This window comes from Vombatus ursinus, unplaced genomic scaffold (assembly GCF_900497805.2).
Source record: "Vombatus ursinus unplaced genomic scaffold, bare-nosed wombat genome assembly UNPS02015129.1, whole genome shotgun sequence".
NCBI lineage: Eukaryota > Metazoa > Chordata > Mammalia > Diprotodontia > Vombatidae > Vombatus > Vombatus ursinus.
Genome location: NW_020954907.1, coordinates 5,260,863 through 5,281,696, shown reverse-complemented (window position 1 = coordinate 5,281,696; position 20,834 = coordinate 5,260,863). Strand labels below are relative to the sequence as shown.

The 20,834-nt window shown below is 37.9% G+C and overlaps 1 protein-coding gene across 1 annotated transcript in view; it reads right to left on the bottom strand.

Moving 5' to 3' along the window:
- The window catches only part of BMPR1A (bone morphogenetic protein receptor type 1A), a 125,543-nt gene that overhangs the window by 14,161 nt on the left and 90,548 nt on the right, over positions 1–20,834 (bottom strand). Inside the window, exons 3-5 of the mRNA XM_027846334.1 lie at positions 18,341–18,551; positions 5,198–5,363; positions 2,583–2,685 (exon numbers count right to left, since the gene is read on the bottom strand). Coding sequence (XP_027702135.1) covers positions 2,583–2,685; positions 5,198–5,363; positions 18,341–18,407 — 336 coding nt within the window. The 5' untranslated portion in view covers positions 18,408–18,551. The remainder of the gene's footprint in view (positions 1–2,582; positions 2,686–5,197; positions 5,364–18,340; positions 18,552–20,834) is intronic.

The window sequence follows — 20,834 nt, the reverse complement described above, 5'->3', positions numbered from 1 at the left end:
CATATATTCTCCTTCTATAGATCCTGATAGAATATTACATACAAATAAATTGAGATTATAGATTTAAATCTTAGTTTTTAAAGGAAACTTTTCCCAATCCCTCTTAATTCTAGTGCCTTCCTTCTCCAGATTATTTCCTATCTACCCTGTGAATAGCTTGTTTGTACATATTCATTTGAAAGTTGACTCCTCCATTAGGTGGTGACCTCCTCAAAAGCAGAGACTGTCTTTTGCCTTTCTTTGAATCCCTAATGTTTAGCATGGTGTCTGGCACATAGTAGGTGCTTAATAAATGCTTATTGACTGAGTCTGTATAGCAGCTTTCCATACTAAAACTTGAATGTTTTACTCCATAAGCATTTACTGTGCACTAGGCAGAGTACTAAGTACTAAGCACTGGGATACAAAGACAAAATCACAACAGTTCTTACCCTCAAGGAGCTTATATACAAGTAGGGGAGGTGTAAATAAATAGGTAGAGTCAGTCCATTAACATTTACTAAGTGCCTACTATGTGCCAGTCACGATTTTAAGCTAAGGATAAGAAGAAAAGCAGAAGACAGTTCCTGCCCTTGCATTGCTGAGAAGAGCTAAATCTATCAAGGTCAGTCGTCATCACACAATGTAGCTGTTACTGCGTCCAATGTTCTCCTAGTTCTGCTCATTTCACTCAGCATCAGTTCATATATGTCTTTCCAGGGTTTTCTGAAGTCTGCCTGCTCATTATTTCTTATAGCACAATAGCATTCTATTACATTCATATGCTACAATTTGTTCAGCCACTCCTCAACTGATAGGTAATCCCCTCAATTTCTAATTCTTTGCCAGCACAAAAAGAGCTGCTATAAATACTTTTGTACATGTGGGTCCTTTTCCCGTTTCTATGATCTCTTTGGGATACAGCCCTAGAAGTGCTATTGCTGGTCAAAGGGTATGCACAATTTTATAGCTTTTTGGGCATAGTTCCAAACTGCTCTCCAGAATGGTTAGATCAGTTCATAACTCCAATAATGTATTAGTGTTCCAATTTTCCCACATCTGCTCCAAGATTTATCATTTTCCTGTTTTGTCATGTTGGTCAATCTGATAGGTGTGATGTGGTACCTCAGAGTTGTTTTGATTTGCATTTCTCTAGTGATTTAAAGCATTTTTTCACATGACTATAGATAGCTTTAATTTCCTCCTCTGAAAGCTGCCTATTCATATCCTTTGGTCATTTTAGATACAGAGATTTCAAAGTACACACAAGAAACATAGAGAGTAGAAAGAAGATAACCCTTGAGGGAAAGAATACATAGCCTGAGAGAGCTAAACATCCTTTTGCAGAAGGCAAAGTCATTTTAACTGAGTTTTGAAAGACGCCACGGAGGTCAAGAACTAGAAGGTAGGGAGGAAGAGCACTCCAAGCCCAGGAAATAGGTAACGACTGTGTGAAAAGCACTGCGGAGGTAGAAACAATGACACAGATACACATGTACATTTGGAAGGAAAGATTTCACTAAAGTTTATTCTGTAACATGTTTGAGGCTTAGTATGATGAGGCCCTCCCATCAGATCTTCATTTCTGAAGGACATCTCTGAAAAAATTAACCTCATTAGCATAATTATGAATGGGTTCAGAACCCAAGGACTTCCCTTGGTTGTCTTAGCTCTCACCACTAAGTCTTCACACTGTTTGTCACAGCCCTTCTGCATCACCCCTAACTATATGACCTCTTCTCCTCTATCAATCAACCAGGTAAGTGTTTCCTAAATTTATATTTGGTTTATTTCATAAACTTCAATATTTTGAAATGTTTCTGAGTTTTAAAGATAGTGTAGAAGACTGCTGCCCTGGAAACCAGCCCTTTCTAGATAAACTCCCCAGGTTGAAAGGTAAGAGTAAGTCACTTTTATTTTGGGGGGGGGGGGGGTCTCAAGACACAGGTGTTCTCGATGAGGAGCTACCTCTGCCCTTGTAATCATTAAAGCACTAATGCAAAACATCTTCTTGGTTTTGCTTCTCCTGATTAAAAAAGTCCATCTGACTTTTCACCCCAAAAAGAGTGTATGATTCAAGGGACTGAATGATGAACTCCAGTTTTCTTGAGCCTTTGTGTGGCATTAAGTAAGCTATTTCTCAGTGACTTCATCTTCAAATCTATAAAACAGTAATGACTAATCTCATAATATACACATGAACAATAATGAAAAATACTCTCAGAAATTATGAAAAATTCAGTTGAAGAGTTTGGGAGTTTTTTTGGTGAAAATACCTACCCTGAGTCCCACCCAACATTTGGAAATGGAAAAACTGTCATAATTTTAAAAATAAATAACCAGTATATATCTAGAATCACAAATTGCAATGAAGCCCATTCTTCCCCAAGACATTTAATTAAACAATATAACAGATCATTGGAGCTTGAATTGGTTTCTAAAATCAATGGATTTGGACTCATTTTACAGATAAGCAAACTAAGGTTGTAGTGTACAGAACTGATACAAGTGCACAGAACTGTGCTAACCCGATTCTCGTCACCATTTTCAACATGGCAGCTTGCTGAACAATTTGATTTCATAGGTCTCAAATTAGATCTTACCTTGCACTGAAAATCTGAACCTTCATACTTCATACAGCCTGAAGCTAATGTAGTTTCTCCTTGATCATCTTCTTCTATGATGGCAAAGCAATGACCATTGGTTCTGAAAGAAATGCAAAGACTTCCATTGAAAATGTACTAATTCTACTGGGCTTCAACACAACTGCACACTTCTCTTAGCCCTACTCTTTACTAAATGAGTGGTATTCACAGGCATCTAAGGTAAAGTTTAAAACAAAGTGGCCAGGCAAATAGATGCTCTCCAGCTTTGTCTGAATTAAGACCAGCAGGATAAACGAGGCAATGTCAGATTAACAGCTGAACAAGGACTAGGATGCAGCTTTCTAGACAGGGAGTGCACTAATTTTCCCCCACCACGCTGCCTCAGTATAATATGCCAACTCCTTGGCAACTCAGAACGTCTTTGAACAATACTGATGTTTTTATGGGAGAATGGGCTTACTGCAGAAAAATACGGGCAACAGAAAATACAGTCCGACTTTCTGAAAAACTGGTGGGATGCAGCTCTCTGAAAAGCTTTCCCGGTCAAACTCCTGCGGCCTCTCAAAGCGAGACGCTGCCTCAGCACAAAATAACGCTAATCACCACCAGGGGGCAGACAAACCAAAGACAAGCACAGAACAGACTCCAGGCAGCAAAGAATTTTGGTACTACAAAACATTCTAAAATTCAGTGAAGCCCAAATACCTTAAATCTGACAACTCGTTCACATTCAAAATCCATGCAGAATTACACAACTGTTAAGAACACATTATTCATCAACTTTTTCTTCGAGATGTAAAAGCCAACAAACTAGTAAAGCTGGGCAACTCAACAGCCTAATTTACATACACTGCCTGAGTAAGGTTTTCCTTTTGCATTTATAACTTCATGGAACAATTTATTTACACCACCACATCTAAAATCATCCCCTGGGACATACAACACTCATTTAATATTCTAAGCATCTGTGAATTCACCCCTGCACCTTTTTCCTTCCAGCAATGAAGAAAAGTACTCTGATTTGGGAGAAAGTGAAAACTACATTACCTTGGGTCCCACCTGTCATATAACATGGTCAGTTTCTTTCTTTCTTTTTAAAATAACATGAACTATAACCCTTTCCCCAAAGAAATTCTGGTTTCCATCCCCATTTTTATTCGTGTTTTAGGCTTACATGATAAGAGCTATTTAGGTAAGTCTGACTTATGGAAGAGGCAGTATGACCTAATGCAATGGTGCAAACTCAAATAGAAATGATCCCTTTGGCTGCACAGTGACTTAGAAAACTGCAGGGTAACACCCCCTAGGTTGTATTGTATTTTATTTATTTGGGGGCACATATCCCAATTTTCTTTTAATCTTGTTTCTGAAGCACTAAGGCAGTGAGTCTGACACCTCTGGCCTAGTGGACAGAGAGCTGGCCTCAAACCTGGTCAAGCTCTGCCTGTGACACGTGGTGACTGAGGGATTCTGAGCCAGCTTCTGCACCTCTGAGAGCTCAAGGCCACCTGGGAAGGTCACCAGATGCACAGAAGGTACCATGGGGAGCTGGTAGAGAGCATTTCCTCAGAGGGAGCTTCCCATATCAGTGAAGTCACCTGTCCCATATCCCACTCCAGAGACATGCAAACTCAGGCTCAGTAAGGTTTCACATGAAAGTCTGACAAGTTTATAAAAACAGGTACACCATAATTCTTTTTGGAGGGGAATATATAAGGTTCTTTATTAATATCTCTTCAAGTGGAGCCAGATGAGTGAAAACATTGGACTCCATTTCTTTCATTTCCCTTTGAAAAACTATGTTAATAATAACAACTCATATTCATGTGCTACACTGTAACTTGCCAGGTGCTTTCTTTACAACTCTCTTGTGAGGTAGTGAGTCTAAGGAAATATTATTCTCAGAGACGAGAAAACAAAGGTTCTAAGAGATTGGCTTCCCCAAAGCCACATGGCTAGTGGTTTCAGGCAGTGGGATTGAACCCAAATCAGTTGTGATGTTTCTCTAAAAAAACAGGTGCCTCCAGTGCAGCATGTCTGTAATTCCTACTACTGAAGAGGAGGAGGCTGGTGAGTTCTGTGAGTTTGTGAATTCTGAATGCTGTACGGCTAAAGCCAATCAGGTGTCCACACGAAATTTAAGACCAATATGTGAGCCCCAGGGGCTTGGGGGAGCAGGCAGGCTCTGTAAGGAAAGGCAAAGCAACCCAGGTCTGAAATGGAACAGGTCAAAGCTTCCATGCTGATCGGTGGTGGGGTCCAGATCCATGAATGGCTACTGTACTTCCAGCCTGGGCCAGATAGGGAGGAGGGAGGCAGAGGGAGAAAGAAGGAGAGGAAGACAAAGAGAAAGAGGGGGAAAGGAGAGGGGGGAACGGGAAGGAAAAGGGCAGAGGGGAGAAGAGAAAGGGAGTCTTACTCGCTAAGCAATATGCTCTATTATATGCAAAAGGGAAAGCATTTTGAATCTTCTAAGATGAAAGCTATCACGTAAAATTAACTATTATTAGACTATTTAGTTAAAATGTCCTTACAATAGGTGGGCAAACTTAGAGCATTCCGTACCTAGCACTATTATGGCCACTGTAAGGCCTCTTACACATAATACTCACATGCATGTGTTATTAATAGCATCATCTGGGCAATGTCCTGAACAGTGGCACTTCAAAAAAGGCAAAGTATCCTCTGGCGCTAAGGTTACTCCATTTTCCTGCCTTTTTTGATTTTGGTCTGACTTCATTTCTGTACCATGAAGGAATCGACTATCTGGATTCTGTCCTGCATATTAACATATAGGAGAATTATAAACATTTTAGAAAATCATTTGAATTTGTAATTAATAAATATTTTCAAATTACCTCATCAGAATAATACAAAATACCATTTGACCTTAGATAAAAACAATTCCTTTAGAGCCACTAAAAATGAATCTTTCAAAGATATGATTACATGCTGTTAACTTGGGAATTTTGCTCCAAATATTATCTTTATATCCAAATATTATCTTTTCACCAAGACACTTATAACACAGTACAGAGTCTAGAGTAATCTAAAGATAATTATTATAGTGACTGAGGCAAATAACTTACCTAAATAAATTAAAGCTTTCTTTGACATGTTATTGATATCACACACACACACACACACACACACACACACACACGCCCTAATAAAATATGTATGTGTGTGCATTTATGTATTTACTTAAAGTTTCTGAGATTGGTTTTAAATGCCAAACTGAGGGTCTGGATTTTATTCTAGACATTAATAGAAGGCCACTGGGACTTTCTGAGCAAGAAAGTAACATGGCTTAGAGTTGTGCATTAGGAATGTCAATTCAACAGATATGCTGGAGACTGACCTGGAGAGAGAGAATATGAGACTGACATACCAATTCCAAGGCTACTGCAATAGTTTAAAGGAGACAGGCTGGAAGCCTGAACTAAGGAGTGGTCATGTAAGTAAAGGGGAGGGAGCAAATGCTAGACGTTGCAGAAGAAAAATCAGTAAGACATGGCAACTGATTAGATGGGGGGGAGGGCAGTGGGGAGAAGTATCAGTGAGAATGGAGAGATTTACAGGGGTGGGGAACCTGTGACCTCCAGGCCACATATGGCCTTCTAGGTCCTTTGGTGTGGCCTTTTGACTGAGTCCAAGCTTTACAGAACAAATCCTTTTATTAAGGGGATTTGTACTGCGAACTTTGGATTCAGTACTTTGGGGGTCACATGTGTCCTCGAGGCTACAAGTTCCTCATTCCTGGTTTAGGCAGACTTCAATGCTGAGAACCTGAGTGACTAGAGAGATGGTGGTACCCTCAACAGAAACAAGGATTAGGAAGAGGAGTGAGGTGGTTGGCGTAAGGGGAGATACCAAATTCTGTTGTGGATGCCTTTGGGAATCCAGCTGGAAATGTCCAACAGGCAACATGGCTCCCATCACCTTTAGCAAGCTGAGTCCAGATTACTGGCCATCATAAATTCTACATTCTCGTCCAAATGGCGTTATCTGCTGTTCCCTGCACAGAACAATCGCTCTCCTCTGTCTCCAAGCCTTTGTAGACTGTCCCCCATGCCTAGAATGCATTCTCTCCCCTGCTTCCTTCAAGGTTCTGTTCAAGTACCCCCTCCAACAGGAGGCTTTTCCTGGGGCACCCAGACATGATTTTGTGTTTACTTTGCATTTAAAGGGTATTCGGAAAGTCTTAGTGGAGTTTTGAGCATTAATGGCCTAATACCACTTTAATATCTTAAAATTGAACCAAGACTTTTTGAATACCCTCTATCTGCTACTTTTATGTGTACATATTTCTCTCCAGCAGAATATAAGCTCCTTGAGGGAAGAGACTATGTTTTTGTCTTTAAATTCCTAGTACTTAGCACAGCATAGCACACACGTAAAGGCTTTAGAATGAATTAACTATATAGCGTTTTTAAAAAGACTCCACTTTTGTTTCTGTTTGGATTAATGATTGCTAAGCATCATACTTTGGACTTGAATTACTAAAGTAAGAGAACTGTGAGAGTACAGGAACTAATCGTCTATTTTATCTGGTGTATCGAACTTCAAGACCAGTTTAGTTAGTAACTGAAGGTTATCGGTAGATATCTGTTTGACGGCCTATTGAAAAAAATTTTCAAGTTTTAAGTTAGAAAACAGTTTTAAATCAAAAACATACTATTCCTTTGGTATTATATCTGGCTATCTTGGTATAGCACAGCAGAGACCTATTGCTTCAGAGATGTCCCGAAGCACCTACGATGACCAGGGTCATTCTATCAGGTCTGAGTCTTTTGCAAATTTGAAGACACAGGGACAAACAAATTAGAAATCAGAGTGCTATAAATGGGTTTCCTATACTGCAATGAATTTAAGTGAGGAATGAAAACTATAACACAGCCCTAAATAAATTAAAGAATTTAGCCATTTAAATGAACTGTTTAACAGATAATAATACCAGGGATTTAAAGCAGAATCACGAGAGGACCCATGTGTACAAAAATATTTATCATAGTACTTTTGGTTGTAGGAATGACTTGAAAACAAAGTGAGTGCCCAACAAGTGGAGAATGGTTGAACAAACTGAAGCAGATGAATGTAACAGAACATTACTGTACCTTAAGAAATGACAAACATGACAAGATCAGAAAACCTGGGAAGGCTAGTATAAACAGCTGCTGAAGTAAAAGGAGCAGAAAAAAAATACACAACGACCACAACAAAAAATGTGAAGAGAAACAACTGTGAAAGAGTACAAAAGTCCAATCAATGCCATAACGCACCATGATGTCTGAAGACTGATGCAGACATGCTGCCCCTCTCTGGTCAGAGGCGGTAACACACTAAGCATACTGAATGAAATATGCAATTCAGTTATGGTCAATGTGTTGAAATGTTTTGCTGCACTGTAATAATTCGTTACAATGGAGGGCTTCTACAGGGGAGGAGAGGAGTTAGTTAGTGGGTAGTGACAGAGGAGAAAAAAAGCATCAATAAAGCATCAAGTACACAGATGACAAGAGAAAGTTCAGGAAAGGGCACAAACAAGGCATTTCTGTCACTACAATGTTAAATTTGATTTTGTAATTTAAAAATTAAAACTACATCAATATATCGCAAAGATTATACACTATGGCCAGGTTGGATTTAATACCAGGAATGCAAGACTGAGTCAGTATTAAGAAAACTATAAACATAACATATTAATAACAACAAAATCATATAATTATATCAATAAATGCAGAAAAATCTATAGTCAAAATTCAACAGTCATGTTAAAAAAACATTTGAAAGCATAGGAATAAACAGGACTACTCATTAATATGGTCAATAATGTCTTATCTGTAATGGGGAAATGCTCAAGTCTTTATGATAAGATCAGGGGTAGAACAAGGATACTAATTGTCACCTTTATTATTTGATAGAGTTTTCTAAATGTCAACCATAAAACAAGTAAAATAAACTGAGCATCGGCAAAGAGGAAACAAAATGAACTCCTTAAGCAGATAATATGATGGTTCACTTAAGGAACCCTACAGAGTCAACTAGGAAATTAACTGAAACAATAACCATCACAAAGCAGCAGAACCTAAATTAAATCTACATAAATCATTAGCCATTTCATATTCTATCAATAAAACCCAGCAAAAAGAGATAGCAAGAAAAATTCCACTTAAAATATACACAAAACGTACAAACTATTTGTGAGTCTAACTACCAAGACACACAGGAATGATACGACTACAACTACAAAACAAGTCTTTAGAGAAATAAAGGCAGACTTAAAAAATTAGAGAGATGTTCATTACTCATGTTTGAGCCATGCAAATACAATAAAAACGGCAATATTACCTAAATTCATTTTTCAGTACCATACCAAACTATGAAAAAGTTATTTTATAAAATTGGGGAGGGGGATCATCTGAAGGAAGACTCTCAAGGAAAATAATGAAAAAAGTGGTAAGAAGGTGGCTCTGAAATAATAGATCTCAAACTATGCTACATAGCAGTAATCATCAAAACTATTTGTTACTGGATAAAAAATAGAAAAGTTGATTAATGAAATAGAAAAGTATGCAACATGAAGATGCAAAATGACACAGTAATATAATGTTAAATAAACCCAAAGATACCAACTACTTCAATAAAGACTCCCTATTCAACAAAAACAACTAGAAATAGTGAAAAGCAGTTTCCTGGAAATTAGGTTAAGACCAACATCTCATACCACAGAAAGTTCTCATCTAAATAAATGCAAAACACAGTTAGAAAAGGACATATCATAAACAAATTAAAGGAGCAAGGGGTAAGGTATCCTTCACAACTACGGACAGGGGAAGAGTTCCTGACCAAACAAGGGAATAGAAAAGATCACAGAAGATAACATGAGCAGTTTTAGTTATTAATAACAACAACAACAGTAATAACTAAAGTTTATATAGAGTTTTCTGGTTTGGAAAACACTGTACAAACATTCTCTCATTTGATCCTAACAACAACTGTGGAGATAGTTATTGTGATTATTCCCATTTTACAGCTGACAAAACTGTGAGGCAGACACAGGGGAAGTGACTTGTCCAGGCTCACACAGGTAGTACCTGAGACAGTATTTGAACTTTAGTCTTCCTGACTCCAGGTTCAACATTCTATCTGATGCACCACCTAGTTTCCTGAGTCTGTAAAATCAAAAACCTCTGACACAAAATCAATTCAGTTAAAATTAGAAGTGAAACAGTTAACTGGGAAAAAATTTTTGCAGCAAATTTCTTTGACAAATGTTTCATGGCTTAGATATACTAGGAACTGATTCAAATCTATAATAGCAAAAGCCATTCTTCAGTAGACAAATGGCCATAGACATCGGATATGAAACGGATTTCTCAAAAAAGGAAAAGAAAGTTATTAACAGTCATAAAAATGTTACAAATCACTAATAAGAAAAGAAATTCAAATTAAATAAACAGGTTGTACTGAACGGCCATAAAATTGTCAAGTATGACAATAAAGGTCAAATGTTAATTGTAGGAGGACAGAAACACTGAGGCACTGCTGGTGGAACTATGAATTGAGTCAACTATTCTGGAAAGAAACTTGTAATTATACCCCAAAAGTCACTAAACTATTATCAGGCATTTAAGTCAAATAAAACTAAGAAAGAAGAAAAGCATCCACACGCACAAAAATATTTATTTATAACAACACTTTCTGTTGTATCAAAAAAAAAATCAAAAGAAAGAGTTTGCCCATAATTTGGAGAATGGCTAAAACAAATTACGGTATATTAATACAACGGACTGCTACATATGAACCCAACGATGGGGACACTTTCAGAGAAATCTGGTTAAGACTTGCATGAGGAGTGAAACAGAACTAGGAAAACAATCTATTCAACTCACAACTTTGGAAAGAAAAATAATTTTAAAAGACTTAAAAAACACTATCAATGCAATTAATTACCCACTATGACTCCAGATGACAAATAATAAAGCATGATATCCACTGCCGGACAAGAAAATTAAGGGAACTTAAGTACCGACTGAGAAATACATGTCTGGACGTGACCAATGTTTTGCCTGACTAGGTTAATTTGTTGCAAGGTTCTCCCCCATACACATCTTAATTGGGGGAAGGAGGATTCGAGAAGGAGAGATCATGATAGTAGCTAGAGAAGAAAAGCGTAAAGGTGGGGTCAAAAACAGCCCACCTGATTTTAGCCTGGATTCTTAACTAGACAAATGAGTCACTCAACCTACTTGGGACTATTAAAAGGCCTTCAAATTATAATGAGTTTGCACTATTTCATCAGGACAAGGAAATCTGGCCATGCCACGAGGATCATCCAAAAATTACCAAGTTGAGTTTAAATGAAACTGACATCCACAAATTGGAGCATGTGTGACATTTCTGAGGAGTAATCACCTGGTGGAGGGTACAGGACAAGAGGGCTAGGCTTTGCTCTTTGGTGGGAAGGGGACTTTGCAAGCAAAGGGTCCAGAAGATCTTAGATTTTCTATCTCCTCATTGGATAGTGAGTTCCTTGAGGGCAGGGGCTGTCTTTTGTCTCTTTTTGCTATTCCCAGAGCTTAGCACAGTGCCTGGCACATAAGAGGAGCTTAATGCATGTTTATCAACTCTCTTTTCATCAGCGTCCTAGAAGCACCCTTAGGTCACCTGGCAGCATTTGTGCAGTGGGAGCCAAGGGCAGATGGGCACAGATTCACCGTTCTTGAAAGGAATTGATTGAGCACCTGATGAATGGCAGAAAAGATTTCCAACAATGAGGAATCGAGCTACCCTTTTGCCACATCTCTAAGCTTGACTTCACTTCCTATAGACTCTCTGTACTTTTGGGAGAATGTGTCACAGACTTTGGGGAAGATATCTGTATCCTCATTAGTATACTACTTTCACAAATATCTTTATTGATTCCTTATACAATCTCTCATTTCGTGTGTGTGTGTGTGTGTGTGCGTGCGCGTGTGTGCGTCTGTGTCTGTGTGTAATATACTTCTATTTCTATGTATTTTTCCCCAGTAGAAGCTCCTATAGAGCCAGAATTTTTTATATATTATCTTTCTATCCCCAGGTCCTAGCACACATAGGTGAACACTAGATCTGGAATCAGGAAGATATGAGTTCAAATTCAAACTCAGACACTCATTAGCTATATGACCCTGAGCAAATCACTTAACTTCTGTTTGCCTCTATGAAAATCTGGAAAATGGGGATAATAATAGAACTCACAAGGCTGTTAAGGACCAAATGAATTAACCTGTGTAAAGTGCTTTGCAAACCTTAAATCCTGGGACAAAAGATGAGTGCTGAATGGATGAGAATTTAAGGCAGGGAGTACAATTTAGGGCATTGCAAGAGTCCAGGCAAAAGGGTCTGAACTGAGGTGGCAGCTACATAAACAGAATGGAGTCAGGTAAGAGGTAGTATGGAGATACAAATGGCAAAATGTGGAAACTGCCTAGATCTGTAGGGTAAGGGATAGCGGAGAGCTAAGGATAATGCTGAGACCATAAACCTATAAGAATAGCTGTGCATGCCTTTGAAATATGGAAGTTCAACAGAGGTTTTAACATTTGGGGGGAACAACAACGAGAAGACCACTAGTTTAAAGACTAGAGCGAAGTAAGAGAAAGTTAGAAGCGATGTTTTGAGGAGAGCTGATGCACACAACTGGGAAGAAGAGGGTGCTCCCAAAGGCCGGTCTTTCTTTTCTTGATAAAGTACGAGGGAGATCCTCTCCTCAGGCAGAAGGGGAGATGGCAGTATAGATGAATACGAAGAGAAGAGATTTAGAAAAGATGCTGTGTGAAGTGACAGTCGCTCAGGGGAGAAGAAAAAAGTGATCAGGCAGTCATCGGGGTAAAGCTGATGTTATTAGTTAACCTGAGTGACCATCTAGCAGTAGACAGCAACAACAGCAGGGGTAAGAAGGTAGATGCTAAAAGTGTGCAAAGGTTTAAGTTTCAGCATGGTGGATGGGAACAGGGTAAAGAGACAACTGCATCTTTATGGCAGGGTAAAAACTGAAAACTGAACTCCAGCGGGGTCAAAGAGAGGATGATGAACTTAGAAAGCAAGGGCGAAGTGACTTGAGGTTGTGGTGAGAACTAAGAACAGGAAAGATGGAAGAAGAGGAGGTGAAGTAAAACAAAGGAATCTCAGCGTTCAGGATTGTGAACATGGGGCAGAAGATCAAGGGTCTAAACATCCCTCCGTGTGGCCAAGTTGAAGAGGAGGTACAGGCCGTGCAAGGTGAGGTGTTTGAACAGCTATTAACACGTATGTTGAATTCCCCGAGTATACAGACAGGGGTTGAATCGATGAGCCATCATTTTATTTAGCTCCAACTTGCTTCTGTCATTGGGTTTCATTTATAGAAGATTATCAAGGCTGACTATGACTCAGGTCCTCCACCACTATGTCTATCAGGTCACTGGAAAAAGATCTCACATACAGAATATCAACCAAGTTGTAACCTTTTAATAGTAAGAAGAGTTTATAGCACAGTATTGTGTGTAAGGGATAGGAAGCAAGTGTCACAGTCAGAAAGACCTGGGTGCATGTGCAAGTCGAACCTCTGAAACATACAGACTGTGTGGCCCTGGGCAACTCCGATCCTCTCAGTGTACTGAGGCAATTCTTAGAGTAGGTCTGTAAAGCAACTGCCGACGGGCATTGATAGAAGTTTCTTCACTGGGAATTCCCTAAATCAACAAACTAAAATTCAGATTAAATTATAAATACCAATAAATGTAATTATGTATATGGTGATCCAGAACTGTGAGTTGTTGGTGGAGGGAACTCCCTCTATCGATGCAAGTGGGTGTGTGGTGTGACTAATCTATGATCTCAACAGTGCTGGTACTCCAGACAGAAATGAAGACTGTAACCTTATCCACGTCTTATTCTGTACTACCCTAGTCTATACTCTCCCCTACATCCTCCACAGAACATCTACACAACACATTAGAGTTCCAGCTCTAGGTCTTAGCATTCCAGAGGTGAAAGGACGGCACTTAAACTGTCCAATAATTACACCTCTCTCTCACTCCATGACTGGTGTATCTCATTTTTATACATGTTCTGCATGACATCTTTTGCTGGCTTTTGTGCAAGTTATCATGGATAATATTTTGAAGTCTGTTAATGTTTAATACAGACCTTTCCAGCGCCCGCTGGACTACCCTCAATTTTTATTTCTTTGGAGACTGTGGTGCTTGATTCTTTGGAAACTAAGTGTGGAATAGCAGTTAAAGTGCTAGACCTGAATTCGGGAGAAGCATAGGTTCAAAATCCACCTTTGATACTAAGTAACTAGGTAAGCATAGGTAATTCAATCAGACTGTCAGCCAGCCCTTCTTATGTATATATTATGCACCAGATAGTTTTAAGTGACAAGGATACAAAGAAAGGCAAAAAACAGTCCCTCTTCTCAAGTAACTCCCCAGTCTAATGGAAGGAGATAATATGAAAATTACTATGAATTAATTAGTAGTTAACAATTAACAAGATATATGCAGGATAAATTGTGGATAATCTCAGAGAGAAGGCACTAAGATTAAGGGAGGAAGGGCTTCTTGCAAAATGTCAAACTTTAGTTAAGACCTGAAGGAAGCCATGGAAGCTAGGAGGCAGAGATGAGGAGAAAGGGCATCCCAAGCCTGGAAGCTAGCCAGTGAAAATGCCCATAGTAAAATGATCAGATATGCACTTTAGAGAGAGCAATTTGAGAGCTCAGTGGAGGACTGAGGCACAGAGACCCTCCAGCAGGCAACTGCCATAGTCTGGGCATGAGGTGATGAGGGCTTGCACCAAGGTGGTAGCAGTGTCAGAGGAGAGAAGGGAGTTCATGTAAGAGATGCTACAAAAGTAAAACTGGTAAGACTTGATAACTTAGTGATACCTTCCTATATTGTCCCAGTACCCAGTACCCATTCTGTTATCATCTCTATACACATGACTCTCAGATTTGCTTGTCCAGCCCTAACCTCTCTCCTGACATTGAGTTGGACACCTCAATGACCCACAAACACCTTAAATCAACATGTATAAAGCCAAACTCACTATCCTTTTACCCAAACCAATTTTTCCTAAGTTCTTCTATTACCGTCAAAGTTTCCACCACTTCTCAGCCCTGCCCCACCTTGTCATCAGCAACTCCTCATCGTCATTCCTCACAGCACAGGGATTGGCACACAGCAAGCACTAAAGAAATGTTAATTATTTATAGTCATGCAGCATCACAAAAAAGAAGACTGTGATCAAGATGGGTTTTTGTTTCAGGGAAGAGCTTGGGATCCATGCTGAAAACAGCTACACAATTCCCCAAAGTAATCTAGTGTGTTCCCTTCCTCCTGCACCATTCTAGATCTGGCTCCCTTTCCACTTGCATGCAAATTAAAATCCAAGATTTATGTACTGATGAACTGGATCATTGGGTTGTCCATCCAAATGCATTTTAATTTGGACAACAGACTTTCTTTTCATCCATGTGTTTTGAATGATTTGTTAGGCTGAATTCTTTCAAGTGGTTATAGACTTCACTTAGAAGTTTCTGAAAAAGCATGATCTTCCCTTCATTGCAGACATGGGGCACTATGGACTATCAGAAGTGATTGATGAGCTGATTGATTTTGCTGAACTGTTTTTTTCCTCTCTTTTTTACATCTTTCTTTTAGGCATGGCTTGATGAAGAAGACAAAGAGGAGGAATATATTTGGAGATGAAAATGTAAAAACAAAAGATATTAATTAAAATAAGATTAAAATGAAAAAGGTTCTGTAGTATTCCAGGAGTTAATGAAAGCAGCAAAATGCCACCTCTAAGAGGCAGCATTTGGGGAACCTCACCATCTTCATACCTGTCATCAATTCTGTCATTGAGGATTCATAAATATTTCCTCTAAATGCAATCTCATTGATTCATGGAAACTTGTTTTTCACATAATAGTTTCACAGATGGCTGTACCATTTCCAACCATTTCCTGGAGAAAAGTTTTCATTTAACAAAGTTTAATATGCAGTGTTAATTAAACTCATCCAGGTCTAGCCAGCCACTGGCTTATTACCACATTTTTGTTACCTGAAATAATTTCTTCCCTTTGAAGTCACTGTTTTTAATGTAGCATTTTTCTTCCATATGTAGGCCCATTCACAAATAAAACAGAAGCTCTGAGTAGACCCAAGGTGTAATCCAAGTAAAAGAGTAAGCACTTTCAGATCCACACAGATATGTCAAAAACACTTTCATACTTAACGATGCTCATGAAAAGCTTTGTTTTTGAATAGATGTTGGTATGCTGTGACAAGAAATTCCATCTGTGATTTCTGGACAATTTAAGATCATGAAGAAGGTCACTTAAATCTTCTTGAATTTCTAAACAATGATCAGAGGAAAGAATGCTTCCTTCCAGTGGTGGATCATCATCTTGCTTTTCTCCTATCTTGTCATGCCATTGACTTCTTCATCAAAATTCCATATTTCTGGTGGTTGTGGTATAGGTTACACTGAATATATATATGAATATATATATGAATATATATAGGTTATATAAAACAGTTTTCATGGCTGATGGCAGATCTGGTACATTATGTTTAAACTTGAAGGTAGCCCCTGATATGTTTCTTGAACAAAAACAATTATCCGTGAATCATTTTTTAAATTCTCTCTGAATCTACAAATGACATGATTGATGTGTCCAGTTAGTAATCTAACAAATGAGATACTGCACAGGTGAAGCCCAAGCTTTATCCTGACCACTATTTTATAACCCAAATAACGTTTGCAAGCTTTCTTACCTGCTGAAAAAAAAAAGTTTAGTTACAGATTAAAAGTTAGCACATGGCATACTTAAAATTATTCAGATGACCAAAATTTGTGAGGCATAATGAAAAAATGTTTTTAGACCAGGTTTTCCATTTCACGCAGTCTGAAAGAGCAGAGGCTATTTAAGGATCCAATCCCAACTCTGAAAGTCACAGGAGCTTTAAGCTGATCCAATTCCAACCTACTGATCAAAAATTTCACAATGGATGTGCTTACTTTCAGTTCTCAAGAAAGTTCGATTCTCACTGGACTTTTCCATTATGAATTTTGATAACGAAGCATCAGTTTAATCACAGGCTAATAGATTAAAAACAGAGACACAGACTCACAGACACCAAAATGTTTACAGGATACTTTTTGTGGTAACAAAGAATTGGAAACAAAATCAATGCCCATCAATTGGGAAATGATCAAACAGATTGTGGTATATAAGCATGATGGATTATTGTACTGTAGGAAATGAGGAATATGATGAATACAGAGAAGGATAGAAAGATTTATATGAATGACTAATGAAGAATGAAGTTAAGTAGAGCCAAGAAAACAATATACACAACGAACAATATAAACAGAAAGAACAACTACAAAAAAGTATCAAAGCTGAATGTTGCAAAACTATAAAGAACAAGCCAGGCTTGAAAGAGACGATGTTAAAAGATTCTCCCCCCGCCACCAGAAGGTCCACAAATGTTGTACAATACACATATTTTAATACTTTCTTGATGTACTGATCAGATAGGCTGATTTTTTTCCTTTTTTTTTTCCTTTAAAAAACATTGTTATATGGGATGGCTTTCTGGGAGGTGGAGAAAGAAGAATACCGGGGGAATCTAAGGTGACTATAAGGTGGTATGTATGTATGTATCCTGTATAATTTACATGGATTTATTTGTAAAATGTCAGGATGGTAAATGTTTGGGGAAAGAGGAGGAGGATGTAACAATAAATCTCACTATCAACTATACAATTTTTGGTTTATAGAAAAACCAAGACTCATATTCCAAGTTGTTTAATGAAGGAATTTATATATGACATAATCTTGTTAAAAAAAAAAACAAAAAAGGTTATTTTTAGGACAGTTTTGTATTCTAACCAAGTTAATTAGCATATTATATGTCAAAGAATACAAAGGAAATATATACTCACAGGTACCTTTCAACAACATTTTTATGGTGAACCCTGGTCAACTTGTTACTGAAACACTAAAACTCAACACTAAATACAAACTTAGTAAAAGAGCAACTTTTTACTGCTGAGTAGCCTCCTGAACGGAGTAAAGATAAAATATAAACTCTGTATAAAACCTTTTAATGAAATGAAGACTTCCCTTTGGTTTTAAATCTTATCCTAAACAAACTATTCAGGAAACAATGAGCAAAGCCAAATGGGCTACTCCTCACAACCAGCACCACCACTTCCTATTTGGAAACTTTAAACACACAATAAACAGCAAAACTATATATTGCCTTTAAAACTTGGCTAACGAAGACACTATAGCATTCTGAATATAGCAATACAATTCAGGGTTTAACAAAATTTGAAAAGTATCTTTATTAGAAAAAGATAACATTTTTTATAATATTCATATTTATTCTTTGTTCCATTATAAGGGCACAGGATTTTTACTAGCAATAATCATTTCAAAAGTATTTCATTATTCAAGTCATATTATGAGACCCCCCCCCAAAAAACTATATAGCTCTTTTCTGCTTTATGCATCTTATTACCTTAAGGGTCAATTTTCTAACAATAGCTAATACTGAAAACTAACTATACAAGTAACTTGGTACAGTAAGAGGAAGTAAGTTTTCTTTGCAGCATACAAGATTTGGAATGAAATAGATCACAATTAACATGATTTCATTATTTTACTACCAAAAAGGGAGAAAAGATTGTTTATATGAAGATGGGCTTACCTCGAACATAAAAAATGACAAGCAGATAGGCTCCCAAAAATGTGGTGTAAATGCTTAGCTGAGTCATTGTTCAGTTTTTAATCTTCCCTGTGAACTGTCCCCCTGAGCAATAGGTCTTGTTACCCGATAAATTTTAAGCTCGTCTGTTTGGTGAAATTCTGCCTGCAATAGTTTGATAATTACTCCAACTTCTACTGCTGTTTCCTGCTTCCTGAAAGATAAAATGAAAGTAAGGTAGTGAGTAAACTCAAATGCTAAAAAGCTTTCTCAAACCAAGAAAGGAATAAATGCAAAAAACATGTTTTAAAAGACTAGATATAACTGAACCAATGCAAAGACCTCTTTTGCTCCTTGAGATAAGCCACTTTGATTCAAGAGCTGCTTTAAAAATGATTTACTAAATCAGATTTTAAAACAATATATACTATTGAAAGCACCTTAGCATTACTGTTTCAGAAAACATATAAGAATCACTCAAGGGGGCAGCTAGGTGGCGCAGTGGATAGAGCACTGGCCCTGAAGTCAGGAGGACCTGAGTTCAAATCCGGACTCAGACCAAACAATTGACACCCACTAGCTGTGTGACCATGGGCAAGTCACTTAACTCCAACTGACTTTAAAAAAAAAAATCACTCAAAAGTCAATAGGAATTGCTAGCCTTTGAGTTAACCTAAAGTACAGCCAGATATAGGGTCAGGCTAAGCTAAGATCTTCAACAATTTCCTCACGTTCTCTTTAAGCTAGCCAGAACCTAACAAGTATCCAACTCTAAAAAGATCCTGACTAATTTCCATAAATGGTGTTACCTGAAAAAGCAAGTCCACCTGACTACAAATCATGTCTAATTGGCTTTATCAGCATTTTAAAAACAAAATATTAATCTATCTTAAGAAAATTAAATAAACTGGATCAAATTGTAAGAACACTCTAGAAATTCTTTCCAAGGGTACCTTTTTTTTTTGAGTGAGGCAATTGAGGTTAAGTGACTTGCCCAGGGTCACAGAGCTAGTAAGTGTCTGAGGCTGGATTTGAACTCGGGTCCCCCTGACTCCAGAGCCAGTGCTCTACGTACTACACCACCTTGTTGCCCCTTGCTTTTTTTTTTTAAGCCATTATTAACAAAGGCAATTTTCGTTTTTAAATGTCTGGAAAACAATATAACAACATAGCTAACAAAAACAAAAGCTATTTGCATAGATTCAAGTCCTATCTGTCAGTCTTTCAAAGACTTTTTTTTAAGTTGTATCTCATAGCAGAGAGGAGATGGACTAGAGATACAGAATAAGGTGTACATTCTCAGACCTGACCAATTGTGTTGATGTCTTTGGTTTGACTGCATTTATTAGTGGAAATGAGGGAGAGCAGAAGGTTAGTGGGTGGTGATAGAAAAATAACATCAATAGAAACATTTTAAGATCACAAAAAGAAAATGAAAAAAGTTCAGAATGGGAACACAATAGAGGACAGTTTTATATAGGTTGTTAAATTTAACATAAACTTTAAAAAAATACAAACTATGTAGCAGAAATTCACAAAATCATATACAACACTCTTTGTTAGAGCAAAACATTTTTGTTTGTTTACGACAAGCTGCAGAGCAATTGCTGGCCTGCATTCCTAGTGGAAGTTTCCTCATTAGGAATCTCTTACATCATTTAAAGCAAAGGGCCCAGTCCTCTCACCTAATTCTAACTTCCTGGGGTGACTTTTATAAAAATTTGATTCCATGGGATTCAATACTTCTTTTTTCTGAAAATTCTGAAATCTGCTATCCCCAAAAATATGTCAGAATATACCCAGGTTTCCTGCCCTTCTCAACCATAAATTCTAGGAAGCTATGGTCACTTTACCTCATGGATCACATAATTTCCAGCCCAACAATCAGTTTCTCCTATCTGGTGAAAACTAGATCCAGGCTAGAAGTCCCCTCCTTGGTTCCTTCTCTTTTTGAAGAAAGAAAAGATGATCGAGGCAAGTCAAGAAATTATTTAATTGTTCCGTTTTGAGCAGAAAGATTGCTCTACCAGGTGTCCAAATAAGTAAACCCCCCTCCTAATTCCTGGCAGTCTGTGAGTGCTCTCCTCAGCTCTTCCATCTGCACTGTTGTTCACAATGCCAACAACATGGCTTCCTTTCCTATTTCTGTCATTTTTACCCACTGCCTCCTCCCTGCTTGCTGGGTCTCTTCACATGAACTTATCTCCTTACAATGTTACTCTGCTCCCCTTTCCCTCCTCTTAAAAGAATCCTATTCTTTTTTAATATACTCTTTTTCAAAGTCATTTTCTATTCATGTGTCTCATCCCACAAAGTCCCAGGGTCAAACTTACTTCCTTGGGATAGGATGAATCTCTAGTTTACTCTGTCTGTTAGTCATGTCTTATAATTTTTTTCAATTGTGTGTAGATAGCTGAAAACATGAGTTTCACTGCTGGCCATTTTCTTGTAGTCTGTGTCTTGCAAAGTTCTGGACATCTCTACTGTTATTCTTTAT